At 40.9% G+C, this 17541-nt stretch overlaps 4 protein-coding genes across 4 annotated transcripts; 2 read left to right on the plus strand and 2 right to left on the minus strand.

Annotated features, from left to right (window-relative positions):
• Positions 1 to 10107: 10107 nt before the first annotated feature.
• On the minus strand, positions 10108 to 10536 carry H2AC1 (H2A clustered histone 1). Its single transcript, XM_084967634.1, has one exon. It carries the CDS (start codon positions 10501 to 10503, stop codon positions 10108 to 10110), a length of 396 nt encoding a protein of 131 aa, XP_084823760.1. The 5' UTR covers positions 10504 to 10536.
• Positions 10537 to 10749: 213 nt separating this feature from the next.
• Positions 10750 to 11245, plus strand: H2BC1 (H2B clustered histone 1). The gene has a single exon (XM_021098416.2). The coding sequence runs from the start codon at positions 10829 to 10831 to the stop codon at positions 11210 to 11212; it is 384 nt and encodes a 127-aa protein (XP_020954075.1). The 5' UTR covers positions 10750 to 10828; the 3' UTR covers positions 11213 to 11245.
• Positions 11246 to 15988: 4743 nt separating this feature from the next.
• Positions 15989 to 16427, minus strand: H2BC2 (H2B clustered histone 2). Its single transcript, XM_084967636.1, has one exon. It carries the CDS (start codon positions 16425 to 16427, stop codon positions 16044 to 16046), a length of 384 nt encoding a protein of 127 aa, XP_084823762.1. The 3' UTR covers positions 15989 to 16043.
• A 149-nt stretch (positions 16428 to 16576) lies between these two features.
• On the plus strand, positions 16577 to 17117 carry H2AC2 (H2A clustered histone 2). The gene is given in 3 exon segments (XM_084970471.1): positions 16577 to 16589; positions 16724 to 16849; positions 16852 to 17117. Coding segments are annotated over 3 exon segments (405 nt in total).
• Positions 17118 to 17541: the final 424 nt, after the last annotated feature.

A 17541-nucleotide genomic window follows, 5' to 3' on the forward strand; every position in this document is an offset into this window, starting at 1 on the left:
CCAGAATAGATAAATGAACGAAGCTATGAACAGGCTTTATAAGCTGGCTACTTTGTTTTTCCATCTCGGCTTGGATAACCATCGTTGTGTTGAGAACTCTTGAGGAACCAAACCAGCAGCCCCACTTGTGATCCTGTGCTTGGGTATGCCTTGAGGTCAAATCAACCAAAACTATTCCCATTTTCACTGGTCACTTGAACCATTTTTTGATATTTTCTTTTTCACTTTTTTTGGGGGGAGAGAAACACCCTCTTTTCCTCCAACAAGATTACACCCATCAGGAGTTCCCGTCGTGGCGCAGTGGTTAACAAATCCGACTAGGAACCATGAGGTTGCGGGTTCGGTCCCTGCCCTTGCTCAGTGGGTTAACGATCTGGCGTTGCCCTGAGCTGTGGTGTAGGTTGCAGACATGGCTCGGATCCCACGTTGCTGTGGCTCTGGCGTAGGCCTGTGGCTACAGCTCCAATTTGACCCCTAGCCTGGGAACCTCCATATGCTGCGGGAGCAGCCCAAGAAATAGCAAAAAAAAAAAAAAAAAAAGGATTACACCCATCAAGGAAAATATTGTAAAGAAGGTTATACCCCTGACAAGGAAACTTCATCTCCAAATGTTTTGCCGAATATTTTTTAGCTGAACTGGATATGCAGAGTGGTCTTCCAGACACGGAGAATCATGCCCCAAAATCTGAAGATCAGATAACTTGCTCAAGAGAGATATGTCTGACTACATGCCTGGCTGTTTTTCCTAAGTCATTGACCCTCCCCTTCCCCATTGCCCATCCTAGCCCTGCCAGCATGCCAGAGAAAATATCTATTTCTGTCTTTGATTGCTGGTAGGCTCAGGTTCACAGAAATGTTAAGACGCTCCCTACTGGCTACAACTTTTTTTTCCTGCAGCAGATTTGCAACCCACTATGAGATCATATTTGCAATACTCAGAATATGCAAAAGTTTTAACCAGGTGCTTCCTTATATGACCTGGAAACTTCCAACTTTTTTTTTTTTTTTTTTTTTTTGCTTTTTAGGGCCACACCCTCGGCATATGGAAGTTCCCAGGCTAGGGGTGGAAACAGAGCTACAACTGCTGGTCACAACCACAGCCACAGTAATGCCAGATCCAAGCTACATCTGTGGCCTACACCACAGCTGATGGCAATGCCAGATCCTTAACCCACTAAGCAAGGTCAGGGATCAAACCCACATCTTCATGTATCCTAGTCAGGCTCATTACTGCTGAGCCACTACAGGAACTCTTTCCTACCTCTTGTTTGTGCCAACTCGTTCCTCATAATATGTAAAGAAATGGGTTCAGCTATTTCAATACAACTTTATTTACAAAAACAGGAAATAATCCAGAATTGATCTGTTTCCATAAATTGATAACTTGTATTTTATTATTATTATGAACATGCAAATTAAGAAAACACTGAGAATAGGTGAATCTTGGTAAAAAAGGGTTTTTGTCTGTTTTTTATCCAATTCTTGCAAATTTTCTTTAGGGATAATATTATTCCCCTCCCATTCCCTACTCCCACCTCTCCTACATCTCAGAAGTGAGTCCGAAATAATAAAATACGTGATGTGATACAGATATGCCTAAGTGTCTTTGGAAAAAATGAGACTTCAAATTCAGCCCTTGCAGAAAGCTGGGAAAGCTTTCCAGAGGAGGTAACTCTTAAAGTAGGAGTAGGAGTTAGCAAACTGAATCTTAAAGGGTGAGTAGGAGTTAGCAAAATCAGGGCCTACTTGGGAGCCAGAAACTATCCCAGTCACTTTAGTACAGAGGGCAGATGGAGACAGTCAAGCCTCTAACTAAAGTGTGTACTCGTGTTGCCATTCATGGAGTTCCTTGTATCATCTTGGGAGTTCTCACATCTTCTACCAACCCTCATGACTCTTCCTGGTGTATGAATTATTATATAACCTCATTTCATGGTTGGTGTGATAGGTAGAATTCTAAAATGGCCTCCAGGATTTCCCCCAGTTTACATGCCCAGTAGAATTCCTGGGTTTGAGAATACATGGATTTTACTCCTGTAAATAGGTTATCTTTCATAGCTGATCTTAAAACAGGGAGATTATCCAGGTGGGCCTGACCTAATCACATCAGCCTTTTAAAAGTAGAGAGATTTCTCTGGCCTCGGCATGGAAGGGGAAATTAGAGATTCAAACCATGAGAAGGGTTTGATGCACAGTTAACGGCTTGATGATGGTGTAGGTCCAGGGGCAAGGAACCCATGGTCTCTAAGCGCCAAGAATGGCCCCCAGGTGACAGCCAGCAAGGACACAAAAGCCCCAGTCCTACAACCACAAAGACCTTAATTCTACCAATAAGAAGAATGAGTTTGGAAGAAAACTTTTCCCAGGGTTTTCAGATGAGAACTCAGTCTAGCCCACATATCGACCTCAGTCTTGTGAAATTCTGGGCAGAGAACTCAGCCCTGCTATGCAGGCCTTGGGAACTACACAAGTGTAGACTAGTAAAGAGGTGTTGTTTTAAGCTGCCAAGTTTGTTGTAGTTTGGTATGTGGCAATAGAAAACTCATGCAGCTGATAACCAGAGGCCCAAAAGAATTTACCCTGACTTCAAAGTCCAGAGAATTTTCTCAGTGCTCTTGAAGATCTGGTCCACAGACTGGTGCCCATCCAGTCTGGCAGCAAGAAGTGCTGTCACTTACTCTCTGGGAACAGCCTTGTTTTAGGTGTTTTCTGATTTATATATATATATACACATATATGTGTGTATATGTATATATATATAGAGAGAAATATAATTTAGATCTATTGCATTTTCTAATATTTATATTTAATTTTACTGTATTTGATAAAAGTATGTCTATGATGGACAGAAAATTTAAAAAAGGGGAAAAAAAAACCCCTTGATCCTTCACCATAGATACATTGCATGCTCAAGACAATGCTGCTTCTTGAAAGAACTTAGGGAAAATGGAGTTCCTGTTGTGGCTCAGTGGAGATGGAATCTGACTGGCCTTGCTCAGTGGGTTGAGGATCTGGCCTTGCCATGAGCTGTGGTGTGGGCTGCAGACTTGGCTCTGATCCCGAGTTGCTGTGGCTGTGTGGCTCTGATTCGACCCCTAGCCTAGGAGCCTCCATGTACCTTGGGTGCTGCCCTAAAAAGACAAAAAAAAAAAAAAAAAAAAAAAAAGCTTAGGGAAAATGTCTTTCTACAAGTCCAGAATAGATGAATGTCCCTAAGTGATATAAAAATATGGGTGATAAAAAAAAATCCTCCTCAAAAAAACACGTCTGCTGTGATTGATAGGGTTGGTTTAGTGATTTGATTTAGTTTTTTTCACTTCAAGCAATATTTGGGAGTAAATTTTTACCATTGTTTTTGGAGGTAAACCTTGGATAAGACATACACTTGTACTTAAGTTTCCTAAGTACGTATATGGTAGTTAATGGAACTCCTCAACAATTTCTTTCATCTTCTTTCAGAACCTGAGAAATTCAGGAACATGGAAGCATGGTTTACATAGTCTATGATGTGAGTAAATATACCCAGAGATATTTGGGAGTCATTTTGGAGGTGTGGGGGGCTTTTGAATCCCACCAGGTGCTCATTCATGTCCTCACAGCTCCTGCTGTGTGGTTGTAGCAGCTTGGTGGCAAGGCAGGGGCTTCTTAATGCACAGGTAGAAACTGAAGCTGACTTCAGACACCACCTACCACAGTCTGGAGGCTCTTCTTTCTCCCAGGTGACTGGGACGCAGGCCTCTACTCTGCTTCCTCACGTCGCCATGAATAAAAGGCCCAGCAGCCTTATTTCCCAACTTAGTTCAGAGGAGAGTCTGGCTCCTGTCCTAACCAGACCTGTTACAGTGTGGAATTAAATACGCTTCCCTCCCTTCTAGATGAATAATCCTTTGGAATGCATCCTCCTGGAATACTCAAAGGACACTGACTCAGCCTGAACCTTGAGGTTTTTCATGAGGGATGATTTCCTGTCACTTTGTGTAGACCCTCATGGCTGGCAGGAAGCTGGTCATTTTGTGGCAGCAAAGCAGTGGCGGGGGAGCCTCAGGTAGAACCCAGAGGGCTGGAAGGGCAAGAATGTAAAGGGAAAGAATGAAAAGAAGGTCCCAAGCCTTCTTTTCAAAACAGGCTGCCCATGTGGTTCTTATGAGTTCTTTCTGTCAGCATTTACCACAATCATCTACTCTTGATAAGTTTGAGCCAGGGAGAGGTTGATCTGTAGATATGTGTGTAGACAGAGAGGTAGATGGGTGGAGAGGGTAGGTTTAGAGAAGAAAGAAGCCAAGGGGAGGAGGAAGAAGATGAGCTGAGCACTTACCCTCTGTCCTCAGCCCTGGAATCCCCTCTCCTGGAGGAAAGTGGCTGTTCCACTAGGATCTCCTTTCTTCAACTTTTCCTCACCTCAACCAACTTCCCCTTCCCAGGCATCTCCTTAAGTCACCGGTGGCCTCCTCCTTTAATCAAGTTTTGAGGTGAACCAAAAAAAAAAAAAAAGAGAGAACTAAATTAATATTCCCATTATAGGGCTTAGGAAGCCATCAATCCATAGAACTAAATTTTAGTTACCATTCACCCAATGCAAAAAGTCATCAGTTCCTTGGATCTGCCCCTTGGCCACGTTTTCATGCTTTTCCATTTTTGCATCTTAAACAAGGGGCTTGAACGTTGAATACAGAATTCTCTCATAGTAGATGCTCAGTTAAGTGTGAATCCACCTGCCTCTTGTTGGCAACTTAAGGCCACACAATAGTAATTTTGTGTAAACTCTGAGCTTGGCTATAGGACTTTGTGAGGCAGGACCTGACGAGCAAAGGAGAGGATTATAGGTGACACTTGTAAAGCACGAAATGGTTAAAGTCCACATAAACTTCATAACAGATCCTTTCTCCCATGCTGCAAATGGGAAAAGAGGCTTGAGATGTGAAGAGACTTTCCCTGGGTCACCCAGGTAGAAAGGGGTGGAGCCAGAACTCAAACCCAGGACTTCTGACTTAAAGCCTTCTTCTCACAGGCTCCACTGGTCAAAAATGTCTCCGGATGTTGCCAAATGTTCCTTGGTTGAGAACCACCGCACTAGACGAAGAAAAGAACTAAGATATTTGAAGTGTGCTATGTGCCAGATGCTTTGTTGATATGATCTACAATTTGACCTTCACAATAGCCCTGTGAGGTATGTATTATAACATGCAGGAGAAGAGACTGAGAGGCAGAGGAATTAAGAACACTTAACTCAGAAGCAGCAGAGCCAGGTTGTAAAGCCGGTCTCTCTGATCCCTATGCACAAAGGAGCCAGGAATAACAATTAAGACAAGAGCAGTAAAGGTATTTGTGGGTGTTCTACAATTGCTCTTTTTATCACCATTCTTATTTTATATCTTTCCTGGTTCATGGAGGATTGAAGTCTGAATGTATAATTTAAGACTGATTTTTCTTCCTAGGACTGTTAAGTGCAGTATTCGTAATTTCACTGTATATTTTCTCCAGCGTCATTCCAGAAATGCATTAAAAACTGGATATACTTTCACTGGAATGCCTACCAGGCTCCCTCTGGTGTCAGCTAAGATTATATTTGACTTGAAAGGAGCTCATGTGTGACCACATTTCAAGTTAATGAGGAATATGTTTTTGGTCAAGAGGCAATTTAAAAAATTCAACTGGCTCTTCTGGACAACACTGTAAAATTTTTAATTCAGATTTATAAATATTCGATTAAGTATCCAACACAACTTAAGTTTTATAATGTTAGAAAACAACCAATATGAATTTGTTCTTTATTTTTAATGAACGCAAAGAGACATTTCACACAGTAGGACTAACTGGCAAAACAAGTTTGACATTTCACACAGTAGGACTAACTGGCAAAACACACACATATTATATATATTACCTAAAATATTATCTAATATTACCTATAATTATATTATAGGTAAGTTTCTTTTTATAAATAAATTTCTATAAAAAGTCAGAAAAACATATATATATAAATGAAAAAGTGCAGTCTCACTTTGATAAAAAGAAATGTGAAGTAAAACAATAATGTGGTATCACTTTACCCTAACACCTAAGCAAATCTTATTTAAGGAACACCAAATACTTTGAGAGCAAAGTAAAACATATACTTTCATGCTTTGCTATGGCTCTTTGAGGCAACCATCTGGAAGAGTAATTTAACAATATGCAGACAAAGCTGTGAAACTGTGTATATACTCTTTCATCCAATCATCCTATATCTAGGAATGCTTTAAGCAAATACTTCAGAAGGAGGCAAAGGCTATTTGCATGAAGGTGTTCATTACAGCACTGATTGTAATAATATTATTAGAAGACCATAATCTTGAAAAATTTATAGAAACTAATAAAGAAGGGCAGAAAGAACATTCTAGAGAGGGAATACAACTAAGAAAGACAAAAGGGAAATAAATTCATGGAACTGCAAGCATATTGATATAACCACAAATGGGGGAATTTGGTAAGAGCCTGGTGATGTAGGCAGGGGCTAGATCCCAAGCTAAGCTGTGGAATCTGAACTTTATCCTTAAAGCTAGGGGGAGCAGCTGAGAGATGTTGTTGGAGGAAGTCATCAAGAGGATGTGACATCTTGTTGACCCTGGAATTGGATCCTAGCAACTGAAATTACAGGAGCAACATCATATGATTTTCTTGCCTACTTTAAAATCCTAAGGGGTTGGAAAAGCTAGAAAACAGAAATGACAGAATAAGGAAGCTAAATACAAAATTACAAACAAAGCTTAATGTTTCCATCTATAAAAAAAGTCATAAAAACATAATAAAAAGTCCCTTTTAATATTCCCCTAAAATAAGGGCACCTGGATATAAAATCCATGAAATATATGTAAAAATTCCTTAAGGGAAGTTATAAAGTTCTACAGGAGTTATACAAAAGGTTTGAAAAAGTCGAAGGACATGTCACTTTAAACACATATTCACATTTTTAAAATAAACATTTTATTCTATGTAAACTTTTAATTTAAAATAATTGGAGTAGGATTTCATTATAATGGAAAGAGTATTAAGAAGTGCATTTGATAAAAGAAAACACATGGGTTGTTTCTGAAAAGTGCAAAAGGCAACTTAATGCCATCTGACAAAAAGTACATACATTTATGGTAATCTTTGAAACCAGAAGAAGAGTTACAAAAATAACACCAAACGTGAAATGACTTCTCACCTCACTATTTAAAAAAATGGAAATTTGATCAGGCTAATAACTCTAGCAGTGAAGAGTCATCTTCACTTACTCAAGTGGTAGACAAGAACCACTTTTTTTTTTTTTTGTCTTTTTGCTATTTCTTTGGGCCGCTCTCGAGGCATATGGAGGTTTCCAGGCTAGGGGTAGAATCGGAGCTGTAGCCACCGGCCTATGCCAGAGCCACAGCAACGCGGGATCCGAGCCGCGTCTGCAACCTACACCACAGCTCACGGCAACGCCGGATCGTTAACCCACTGAGCAAGGGCAGGGACCGAACCCGCAACCTCATGGTTCCTAGTCGGATTCGTTAACCACTGCGCCACGACGGGAACTTCAAGAACCACTTTTGACCACAGCACAGGGTTTTTAAAACAGGCAAGTATATGCAAATCCTATGCAGTATCAAGAAACTGAAAATAAATAGTCATCTTAACACAAAGTGTCAATCGGGATCCACTGTTTTCAGGATCATTCTCTTACTACTGATGGACAGTAAGTGGACATATTACTCAACCTGAGCCAGATCCCTTCCTTTGGGAATTTAAACTTAGGTTAAGGCAGTCAGTCTCAAAAGAAGCTGAGAATGAAATCTACAAAATGTATGACATCTACAAAATGGGCCCCTTTTCAAAGCTTCCCGAGCAAGGTTCCACGTGATAGCCTTCTGCTTTCTGAGTGGTTAATGTGAGTAAGAGTACTAACCAATCAGAGTTTGCCTGAGGTACCTTATTTGCATTTATTTGCATCTTGCTTTTATACCAATCAGAAAGCGTTTACTCAATACTTCATTTGAATACACGGTATATAAATAAGCTCTGCGGCTTCACAACCTGCCATCCTCTTTCTCAAGGAAGTTGATGGCTGTGTCTCCTGTTTTCTAGTCTTTCTCTAAGCTTACTGTCATGTCCAAGAAAGGTTCCAAGAAGCCACCATCAAGAGGAGAAGAAAGGCTAGAAGCGTCACAGACATCACAGGCAGTGGTATTACACTTAAGGTCCGCGAGGGGGGCTCTCAAGCAGTCTCGCCCTCAACACTGGCATCTCTATGTAAGCCGTGTGAATGATGAGCTCATTTGTTTATGACTTTTGAGCACATCACTGATGAGTCCATTCACGTGGCTCATTATAACAGATTCCTGATTATCACCCACAAGGAATTTCAGAGAGCTATTGCCTGTCGATTCCTGGGGAACCAGCCAAGTACACTGTGTGCAAGGCACTACGTCCTGTTCCTGTCATGTACAACAGCTACAAGAGAGCTTTACTACATTGACATCTGAAACCAAGGGCTCTTTTCAGAACCACACATACTTTCTTTCAGCTTAAGAGCTGTAGTCTACTGAAATTTCTTCATCCGTTTATTATGGATTTGGGACTCTGGTTTAAAAAAATAAGTTCGAGTTTATTATTTGTTCAATAAGCTTTCTAACTTGGAATAACGTTAGAGTTACATGAAAGTTGCAAAGATATATATATCTCTCACTGTTTACTCTGTTGTGAACATTTATACATTTGTCACGACTTAGGAACTAACACTGGTACTCTTCTATGAATTAAACTCTAAAACTTTGTTTGGATTTCATTAGATTTTACCCAATGCTCTTTTTCTGCTCCAGGATCTGATCAAAATACAGCTGACCCTTGCATGATGTGGGTTTGAACGGTGAGAATACTTACACGCAGATTATTTTTCAATGGTAAATACTACAGTGCTATGCAGTCTGTGGTTGAATCTGTGAATATGGAGGAACCACAAATAGGCGGGCTGACTGTGGGTTACATGAAGTTAACAGCCCCCCCCCCGTCCCCCCCGCCCCCCCACCCCTCTCCGCGTGCGCCTTGTTTTACCTGACATTTCCTTGTAACGGTTCCTTTAACTGCCCCGGGCTATGGCAGTTTCTCAGTATTTCCTAGTTTCTGATGGCCTTGATAATTTTGAGGACGCAGATAATCTGTAGAATATTCCTCAATTTGTCTTGATGTTTTTCTCATGGTTAGACTGAGATTACGGGTTGCTGGGAGAAAGACCAGAGTAGCGAATCGCCTTCCTCAATACATTAGTGCACATGCAAACAACGTGGTTTATCGCGGATCATGTTAACAGTGATCATCTGGCTGGGGTAGCGGTTGCCAGGTTTCTCTTCTGTGAAGTCGCTACCTTTCTCCCCTGCCTTTCCATACTCTGCTAAATTTGGGGAGTTGAATTATAACTGTTTCATGGGGCTAGAATTCTAACGCTTTTTTTTATTTTTTAACCAGCGAGACTTTTTCCTTGAGATAAGACAAACTTTATTTTTCTATAACTTTATGACAGCCTAACTGTTCATTTTCTTTTCAGTTTTTCTTCATGTTTATGGTACAGATCAACTGAAACCACTGTTGTCTTTTTGGAGTTAAATCTTCTGAAAAATCTGATCCAAATTCCCTTATAGTTTCAATCAATACACCTTATGGCACTACCTCCAGTGAGACACTAATGCCCCATCAAGCTTGACATGTGCCATCAAGCTTTGGTATATCTTGCTTTGCATTTTAAGAAACATTTCTCAGTAAATGTTAAGCCATAGGTACCAAATACAATTGAAGTCAGCCTTAAAATAGGATTAGTATGCTGGAAGTTTGCTCCTTCGCCCACCTGACAGGCATCAAGCCTTCTCTTTCAGCTATATTGAATCTTAACAGCTTCAGAGAACCTCAGGCATTAGAACTATATACCTCTTAAGTACTTAGACTTCACAAATGTTATAGACTTTTAGCAGCCTACTACTGGATAATTACACAATACAGGCCCCCCACAGCCTAGGCACAGCCTTCACTGATAATTTGAGTGGCTCTGAAAAGAGCCTTTGGTTGCATTTCTCCACCAGATTTTGACTACCTACTGGTACGATACACTTGGGATTATTTGCTCTGGACTTTGTGGTGGTGGCTCTCCGTCTTCTTGGGCAGCAGCACGGCCTGGATGTTCGGCAGGACACCTCCCTGAGCGATGGTCACACCACCCAGTAGCTTGTTGAGCTCCTCATCATTACGGATAGCCAGCTGCAGATGGCGCGGGATGATGCGGGTCTTCTTGTTGTCACGAGACGCGTTGCCTGCTAATTCCAAGATCTCTGCGGTCAGATATTCCAACACTGCCGCCAAGTACACAGGAGCACCAGCACCAATTCGCTCGGCATAGTTGCCTTTGCGAAGCAGGCGATGGATCCGGCCGACCGGGAACTGTAAGCCCGCCCTTGACGAGCGAGACTTGGCCTTGGCGCGCGCCTTGCCACCCTGTTTCCCTCGTCCAGACATGCCTCAAAAAGGAGCCAGTACCACGGGGAAAATAGACTGCTGGAATAGCTACTGGGGCTATTTATAGTCCAACAGCAGGTTCTGGTTTGCTTTCTGATTGGCCGATGGCTCTCTAGCCAATCAGAGATTCTCACAGGACTCATCTAATTTACATACACTCTCTCCCCTATAGCCAATCAGATGTTCACCTCTCTACACGTCACGTGAGGCTGCGCCTATAAATACCACTCTCTCCAACCGCCACACGTCTTTGCTCACTTGGTGTGGAGAGGAGCGGGCGGAGCTGTACCTGTAGAGCTATAACACTTTAGAGCTGACACTAACCATGCCGGAGCTGTCTTCGAAGGGCGCGACCATCTCTAAAAAAGGTTTCAAAAAAGCCGCAACTAAAACTCAGAAGAAAGAAGGAAAAAAGCGCAGAAGAGGCCGGAAAGAGAGCTATTCGATCTATATTTACAAGGTGCTTAAGCAAGTTCATCCAGATACCGGTATTTCTTCCAAGGCCATGAGCATCATGAATTCGTTTGTCACTGATATCTTTGAGCGCATCGCAGGTGAAGCATCGCGTTTGGCACACTACAGCAAGCGTTCCACTATCACTTCCAGAGAGATCCAAACGGCTGTGCGTCTCTTGCTGCCGGGAGAGTTGGCCAAGCATGCAGTGTCTGAGGGCACCAAAGCTGTCACCAAGTATACTAGCTCCAAGTAAACTTGCCGAGTAAGCGTTTTTCCACTTAATAACCCAAAGGCTCTTTTTAGAGCCACTCAATTTCTGAGAAAGAGCTGTGGACTCTCCATTGGCCAGAATGCTTGAATTGGTAGATTTAAGGGTTAAACGGTGTTGTGTGATATAGCTTTAAGGGCAAGGGTTAACGTAAAGCGTTTGCAAGGACTCTGGTAGTCTGTTTCCTTAGGATTTCCAATTGGAAAATGGAAGCCGCCTGAAAGGCTTTACTCAAGATCTTTTCTGAGAACTTATTTCAGTCCCCAGTACCAGATGTTTGAGTTACTTCTACGGAATTGAGACTGTGTGATAGAAGCTGGTTTATTACAATATGTGTGGTATATTAAATGCAATTCTAGATATTTTGTTTCTGTTACTGTAAATGGTCTTACCTCCCTGTTGTAGAGTTTTGTTATTTTATAAGGAAGTACTAATATTTATTCATCATTTTTATATCTTTACCTTATACTGAGTTGACTAATTTTCACCTTAGCCTTCTGGTATACTTCTGGGTTTTACGCATTTGCAGTGAGGTGTGAAAATACCAAATATTGCCTCCTTTTAATTCATTTCTGATTTCATCTGATTGCAGTGCCCCATGCTTTAATAATGACATCAAATTCTTGTTTTACTATTCGATTTGCTGAAGATCTGCACAATTCCTTATTGTATACATATGTATCATACAATGAGGAAGATTATACTTTATTGAGAATTGTAAGCATGCATGTTGAAATTATAAAATGCCTTTTGAGCATCTCTGGAGAATAGTCAGACTTTTTTTCTTTAGAGATATGATGGTGAGTTATTTTAGAAACTTCCTAATACTGAGTCATCTCTTGAATTTTTTTTCTTCTTAGAGCTGTACCTGAGGCATATGGAGGTTCCCAGGCCAGGGGGTTGAATCAGAGCTACAGCTGCTGGCCTACACCACAGCCACAGCAACTCGGGATCCGAGCCATGTCTGTGACCTGCACCACAGCTCATGGCAACGCTGGATCCTAACCCACTGAGCCAGGCCAGGAATCAAACCCACAACCTCATGGTTCCTAGTTGGATTCGTTTTCTCTGTACCACAACGGGAACTCATCTTTGAATTTTTGGATATAAACTTCTGCCTGGGCATCATATATTCATTTGATGTTCTGCTGAACTCTGGTTGCCACTGTATCAGTTATGGTTTATGTTTCAATATTATAAATCATTATCTAATTTTTGTGTATGCAATGTTTAGCTTTTGTTACAAATTTTTATTCAATTCATAAAAATAATATGGAAGATAGTTGTACTTTTAGTGTTTGAACTGTTTGGACAGCATTGGAATCTTTAAAACTTAGGTAAACTTCCCTTTTCCAAATAATATGCCCTTTGTGCCCCTTTTCAGGTGACAGTTCTTTGACAATTTTTTCTTCAATGAAATTTTTCTATTTAGACTTGCTAATAATGTGTAGTAAGTTTTGGTAAATTGTATTTTTCAAAAGAAATATTTAAAGAGATCTTACATAAACAGATTGGTCTGTGTCACATAGGAGTTCCTAGGCTAGGGGTCAAATCGGAACTACAGCTACGGGCCTACACCACAGCCACAGCAACACTAGATCTAGGCCACGCCTGTGACCTATACCGCCACTCACCGCAGTGCCAGATCCTTCAATCACTGATCGAGGCCAGGGATAGAACCCCAGTCCTCATGGGTACTAGTCAGATTCATTACCACTGACCCATGATGGGAACTCTTGGTCTCAAGGATTTTTATCTTTGCTATCTTTGTAGCTACAGCTCCTTTATTCTTATTTTGTGTTCGTGTTTGCTTATTTTTCACCATTGGTTAATCTTTAAGTATATTTATTTGCTATCTTTTTGCTTTTGTACTTATTAGCTTTACTGTTTTCTTCTTCCTAGTTATTTTGTCTACCTTTTTTATTATTTAGCCTTTCTGCAATTTATTTTTAGTGGGATGCTGACTTTATAGCAACAATTCTCACATTGCATAATGTTGATATAAATGAATTTCAGGTACCATAGTTAAATAACACCAATTGCTCAAAAACACAGTTCAAATGTCATCAGTAGTGAGTAAGTGAATAAATTACAGACTTCACTGCTGGCTCTTTAGTTCAAAAGTCAACTGCATAAGTAACAGATGCACATTGTGATCAGTGATCTAATCATGTCACTTATTTAAAAATTTGTTGGCAACCAGTTACTGCACACATTATTCTGTTTAGACACAAATAGAAAGTGGTTTAGTTGCCTTCTTGTCTCCCAGTGGTTAACTTAAATGACAAAATTCAATAAGCAAAAGAGGGGTTTGACCAACAAGATGAAAGTACAGTGAAACAAGGAAAATAGCCCTGGAAAGGGAATTTGAATTGAACGTAAATAGAATTATTGACATAACAGTTGGCACTGTTGCTATCAAGAGACCCTAGCTATGCAACCAGAGGAACTTGGTGAAGGTGAACGCACATAAATGTAGAAAATGGTTGTGATGAAAAGGAAGATGTTCGAAAGAAAGTGACACTGGCAAAATACTTCATATTAAAGGAAATCCCGGAGATATCTGGAAGCTAATACAAACTTAGAAACATGACAATTGACCAAGGCGGGGAAAGACACTCACTCTGTATTACAAATTACATGATAAAAAGAAGGCAAGCACCATTCAAATACTCTTGATAAGTTTTTAAAAAAGAAATGACACTTTAATTCTCATTGTTTTAGTGTTTAAAATTACAATGTCCTTAATTATTAATTTTTCACTTCCTTTTATATTTATGATAGTAAAGGAGTTTTTACTATTTGAAAATCATGATTTTCTCCCATTGATTATTAAGATTGTTTGGCATAGTCATTTTTAAGATTTCACACTACCTGAACTGCCTGCATTTATATTTTATAACTTAATATAAGCATTTGAATCTATCATTTTCCTTTGAGTCATGCTTTGCTTTATTCCCACATATTCTATAAATACTCTGAATTTCCATTAATATGAAAGTTGCTGGGAGAAGCATATTCCTTCATTTCCTACTAGGAACCTGTAAATTACTGTCATGAAAAAGCCAAATCAGCTGGTAAACTATTTTATCACAGATGCAGACTAAGGACCCCACTTTAGCGAACTTGGTGGAAAAAACACAGGAGGTTGGCATGGCTTTACAACTTTGAAGTCAGAAAAATAAGGGTAACAAAATAGGCTTTAGTCCAAGATAATCCATGTGAGAGCAGAGAAATCACAGTGTTTTTTTTTAGGTTTTAAAAATGTTTTAAGAAAGATGCTGCCTGCTTTTTGCCCACATCCCAATTCCTGAGTACTACAGGCTTGGCAAGACAGAATTTTCTGAGGAAAGGGCCATGACAAAGACACATGTAGGAATGGATTGGGATACCCTAGTAACCCCAGATTCCTGTGGCTAGAGAATTGGCATCCTTGATGAAGGAATCAGTTTAACAACTAGGAAGCCTCAGCAATCTGATCCTAACTGAATTATAGTGACATTCTGCCATCTGATTTTTATATCATCTGTCTCCAGTCTGCTTTACATGTAAGATGTTTGTTGGAACACTTAGATAGAGGTTCTTAACTTCTATTGTATTATGAATTTCTTGGAAAGTCTGGTTTGTCCTAGATACATCTTCTTAAAATAAATTTCTACGTATACCAAGTAAAAAGTGAATTTTTCTTATTTAAGATTACTTCATCAAAGATTACTTTGTCAGTTGGGTGGAGAGTGGATTTTATAAAGAACATATTGAGTAGTGAGTCTAGTTAGGGACAGGAATCCAGGTGAGAATTGGTGGGGGCTTGGACAGAAATAGTGATAATGAAGATTGACAAAAGTAGTCAAATAATAATAAAAATATTTAGGAAACAAAATCACCATATATTGTCAAAAGATTGAAGTGGAGATTGAACAGAGATATATAAAGGCAAAAATACCACATTTCTGGCTTAGATAGCCATGTGATTGGGTTGGCTCCATGGAGATGGGGAACACTGGAGTTTGAGAACAGGTCTGTCAGGATAGTTTGGAAACCCTTGTGAAGAGAATATTGAGGTGGATGAGCACCATCAGAGTGGTGATATTAAGTAAGCAGCTGAATTTACTGATCTGGAATACATCAGAGCCCTGGAATACAGATCTAATTTGTGAGTTATCTGCTGCAGGTATTTAGAGCCAAAGGTATGATTTAGGTTGCCTAGAGTATTTAGTGTTCCAGTGTCCAATACGGTGGACACTAAACAGATGCAGCTACTGAGCACTCAAAATGTGGCAACTCTGAACTGAGACATGATGTAAGTATAAAATAAACATTGGATTTCAAACCCTTATTTAAAAAAACACACAGAAAATGTAGAGGAAGAAAAACAGCTGAAAAGCTCCCATGCTAGATTTCCCTATGGTCTTGATCTTTACACAGCTTCAAACCCCTTTTCTGTCATCTGATAGAATAGATACATGAGATATCCTGGGGGGACAAACCATGTTCTTTGTGGCATACAGTTCATGAATCCTAATGACACATTTGAGAGGTTTCTTCTTATAGTATTCTCTACAAAATGCTTGATTTCACTTGGAAACAACCTAGTAAAATAATTACAAGTGACTCAGAAATTACCTTCTATAACCGGAGTAGTATGGGCAGTTACCTTGGTCATGTATACACCAGCCAAATTTTTAATTCTTGACTCTAGTGATAAAGCCTGTCCACATACACAAAACAGAGTGAAGAGCCTACAGCCATCTAGAGGATTAAATGGCTCTTAAAAGAGCCTTTGGGTTTACAAAGGTCATCTGGTAACTGAATCCGTTTACTTGGAGCTGGTGTACTTGGTGACAGCCTTAGTGCCCTCGGACACCGCGTGCTTGGCCAACTCCCCTGGTAACAGCAAGCGCACGGCCGTCTGGATCTCCCGGGACGTGATCGTGGAGCGCTTGTTGTAATGTGCCAGGCGCGACGCCTCACTTGCGATGCGCTCGAAGATGTCAGTGACGAAAGAATTCATGATGCTCATGGCCTTCGAAGAGATACCTGTATCGGGATGAACTTGCTTCAGCACCTTGTAGATGTAGATTGAGTAGCTCTCTTTCCGACATCTCTTTCGCTTTTTCCCTTCTTTCTTCTGAGTTTTTGTTACAGCTTTCTTGAAGCCTTTCTTAGAGATGGTAGTCCCCTTCGACGTGAGCTCTGGCATGGTTATCATACAGCTCCAACAACCATACAGCTCCTACACCGCAAACTGACACCTACCCAAAGCAAGTGTGGTATTTATAGGTGTGGCACTCAGCTCACGTGTTGGGCAGCCAACATCTGATTGGATAATTGGTAGTGGCGCGTATGTAAATGAAGGACGCCAGTAAAGTCCCCTGATTGGATGTAAGGCTAACAGCCAACCAAATAGCAAACGGCAACTTACCTTGAAACTATAAATAGACCCCGTACCTGCCCTAACGGTAATTTTTTTCCGTTATAACCGATCTACATCTTTAGTTTTGTCTGGACATGGGAAGCAGAGAGGTAAGTCCTGTGCTGAGGCCAGATCCCGCTCCTTCAGAGCTGGTCTGCAGTTCCCTGTGGGCCTAGTGCACCGCCTGCTCTGAAAGGGCAACTATGCAGAACCTTTGGAGCTGGTGCACCTGTGTACCTGGCGGCGGTGCTGGAGTACCTGAGGGCCGAGATCCTGGGGCTGACCCGCAACGTGGCCGGTGACAAGAAGACTCGCATCATCCCACGCCACTTGCAGCTGGCCATCCGCAATGATGAGGAGCTTAACAAGCTGCTGGGTGGTGTGACCGGCGCCCAGGGAGGTGTCCTGCCCAACATCCAAGAGGTGCTGCTTCCCAGGAAAACTGAAAGCCACCACCACAAGGTCCAGTGCAAGTAATATCTCACAAGTTGTAAAGCCTAGTGACTGACTTGAATGTCTGGAAGAGAAAAGCCCCGAACTAAAACCAAAGGCTCTTTTCAGAGCCACTCTCAGTTTCCAAGAAAGAGCTTGGGTTTACAAAAAGATAACAAAACAGTAACTGACTAGCAACGAAAAACTGACTACAACTCCTTAACAGGTTTCTGGACTCTGCAAAGAATTGACTTCTAGTGACTGAGGACTCCACAGCAGTTTAATATGCCACAATTTTGACAAATGATCTTGGGTGCAAGTTTAACGCTTCAGAGCAGATAGAGCAGGCATCCTAGTAGGCTCCCGGAAAGGGACGATGCCATTCTCCTTGGGGAAAGGCGCACACTTAGGACTGTTGTGATAACACAATTCCCAAGAAAAAGAATTAAGACACATAATTGTATTTTAG

This window comes from Sus scrofa, chromosome 7 (genome assembly GCF_054392235.1).
Source record: "Sus scrofa isolate SSC_HxYL_T2T_F1_AM1 chromosome 7, Sscrofa_HxYL_maternal_Yorkshire_Landrace_v2.0, whole genome shotgun sequence".
Lineage (NCBI taxonomy): Eukaryota > Metazoa > Chordata > Mammalia > Artiodactyla > Suidae > Sus > Sus scrofa.

What these genes read in the sequence shown, in the direction of transcription:
- H2AC1 (XM_084967634.1), bottom strand. Translation starts at nt 10,503, where the DNA reads ATGTCTGGACGAGGGAAACAGGGTGGCAAGGCGCGCGCCAAGGCCAAG.
- H2BC1 (XM_021098416.2), top strand. Translation starts at nt 10,829, where the DNA reads ATGCCGGAGCTGTCTTCGAAGGGCGCGACCATCTCTAAAAAAGGTTTC.
- H2BC2 (XM_084967636.1), bottom strand. Translation starts at nt 16,427, where the DNA reads ATGCCAGAGCTCACGTCGAAGGGGACTACCATCTCTAAGAAAGGCTTC.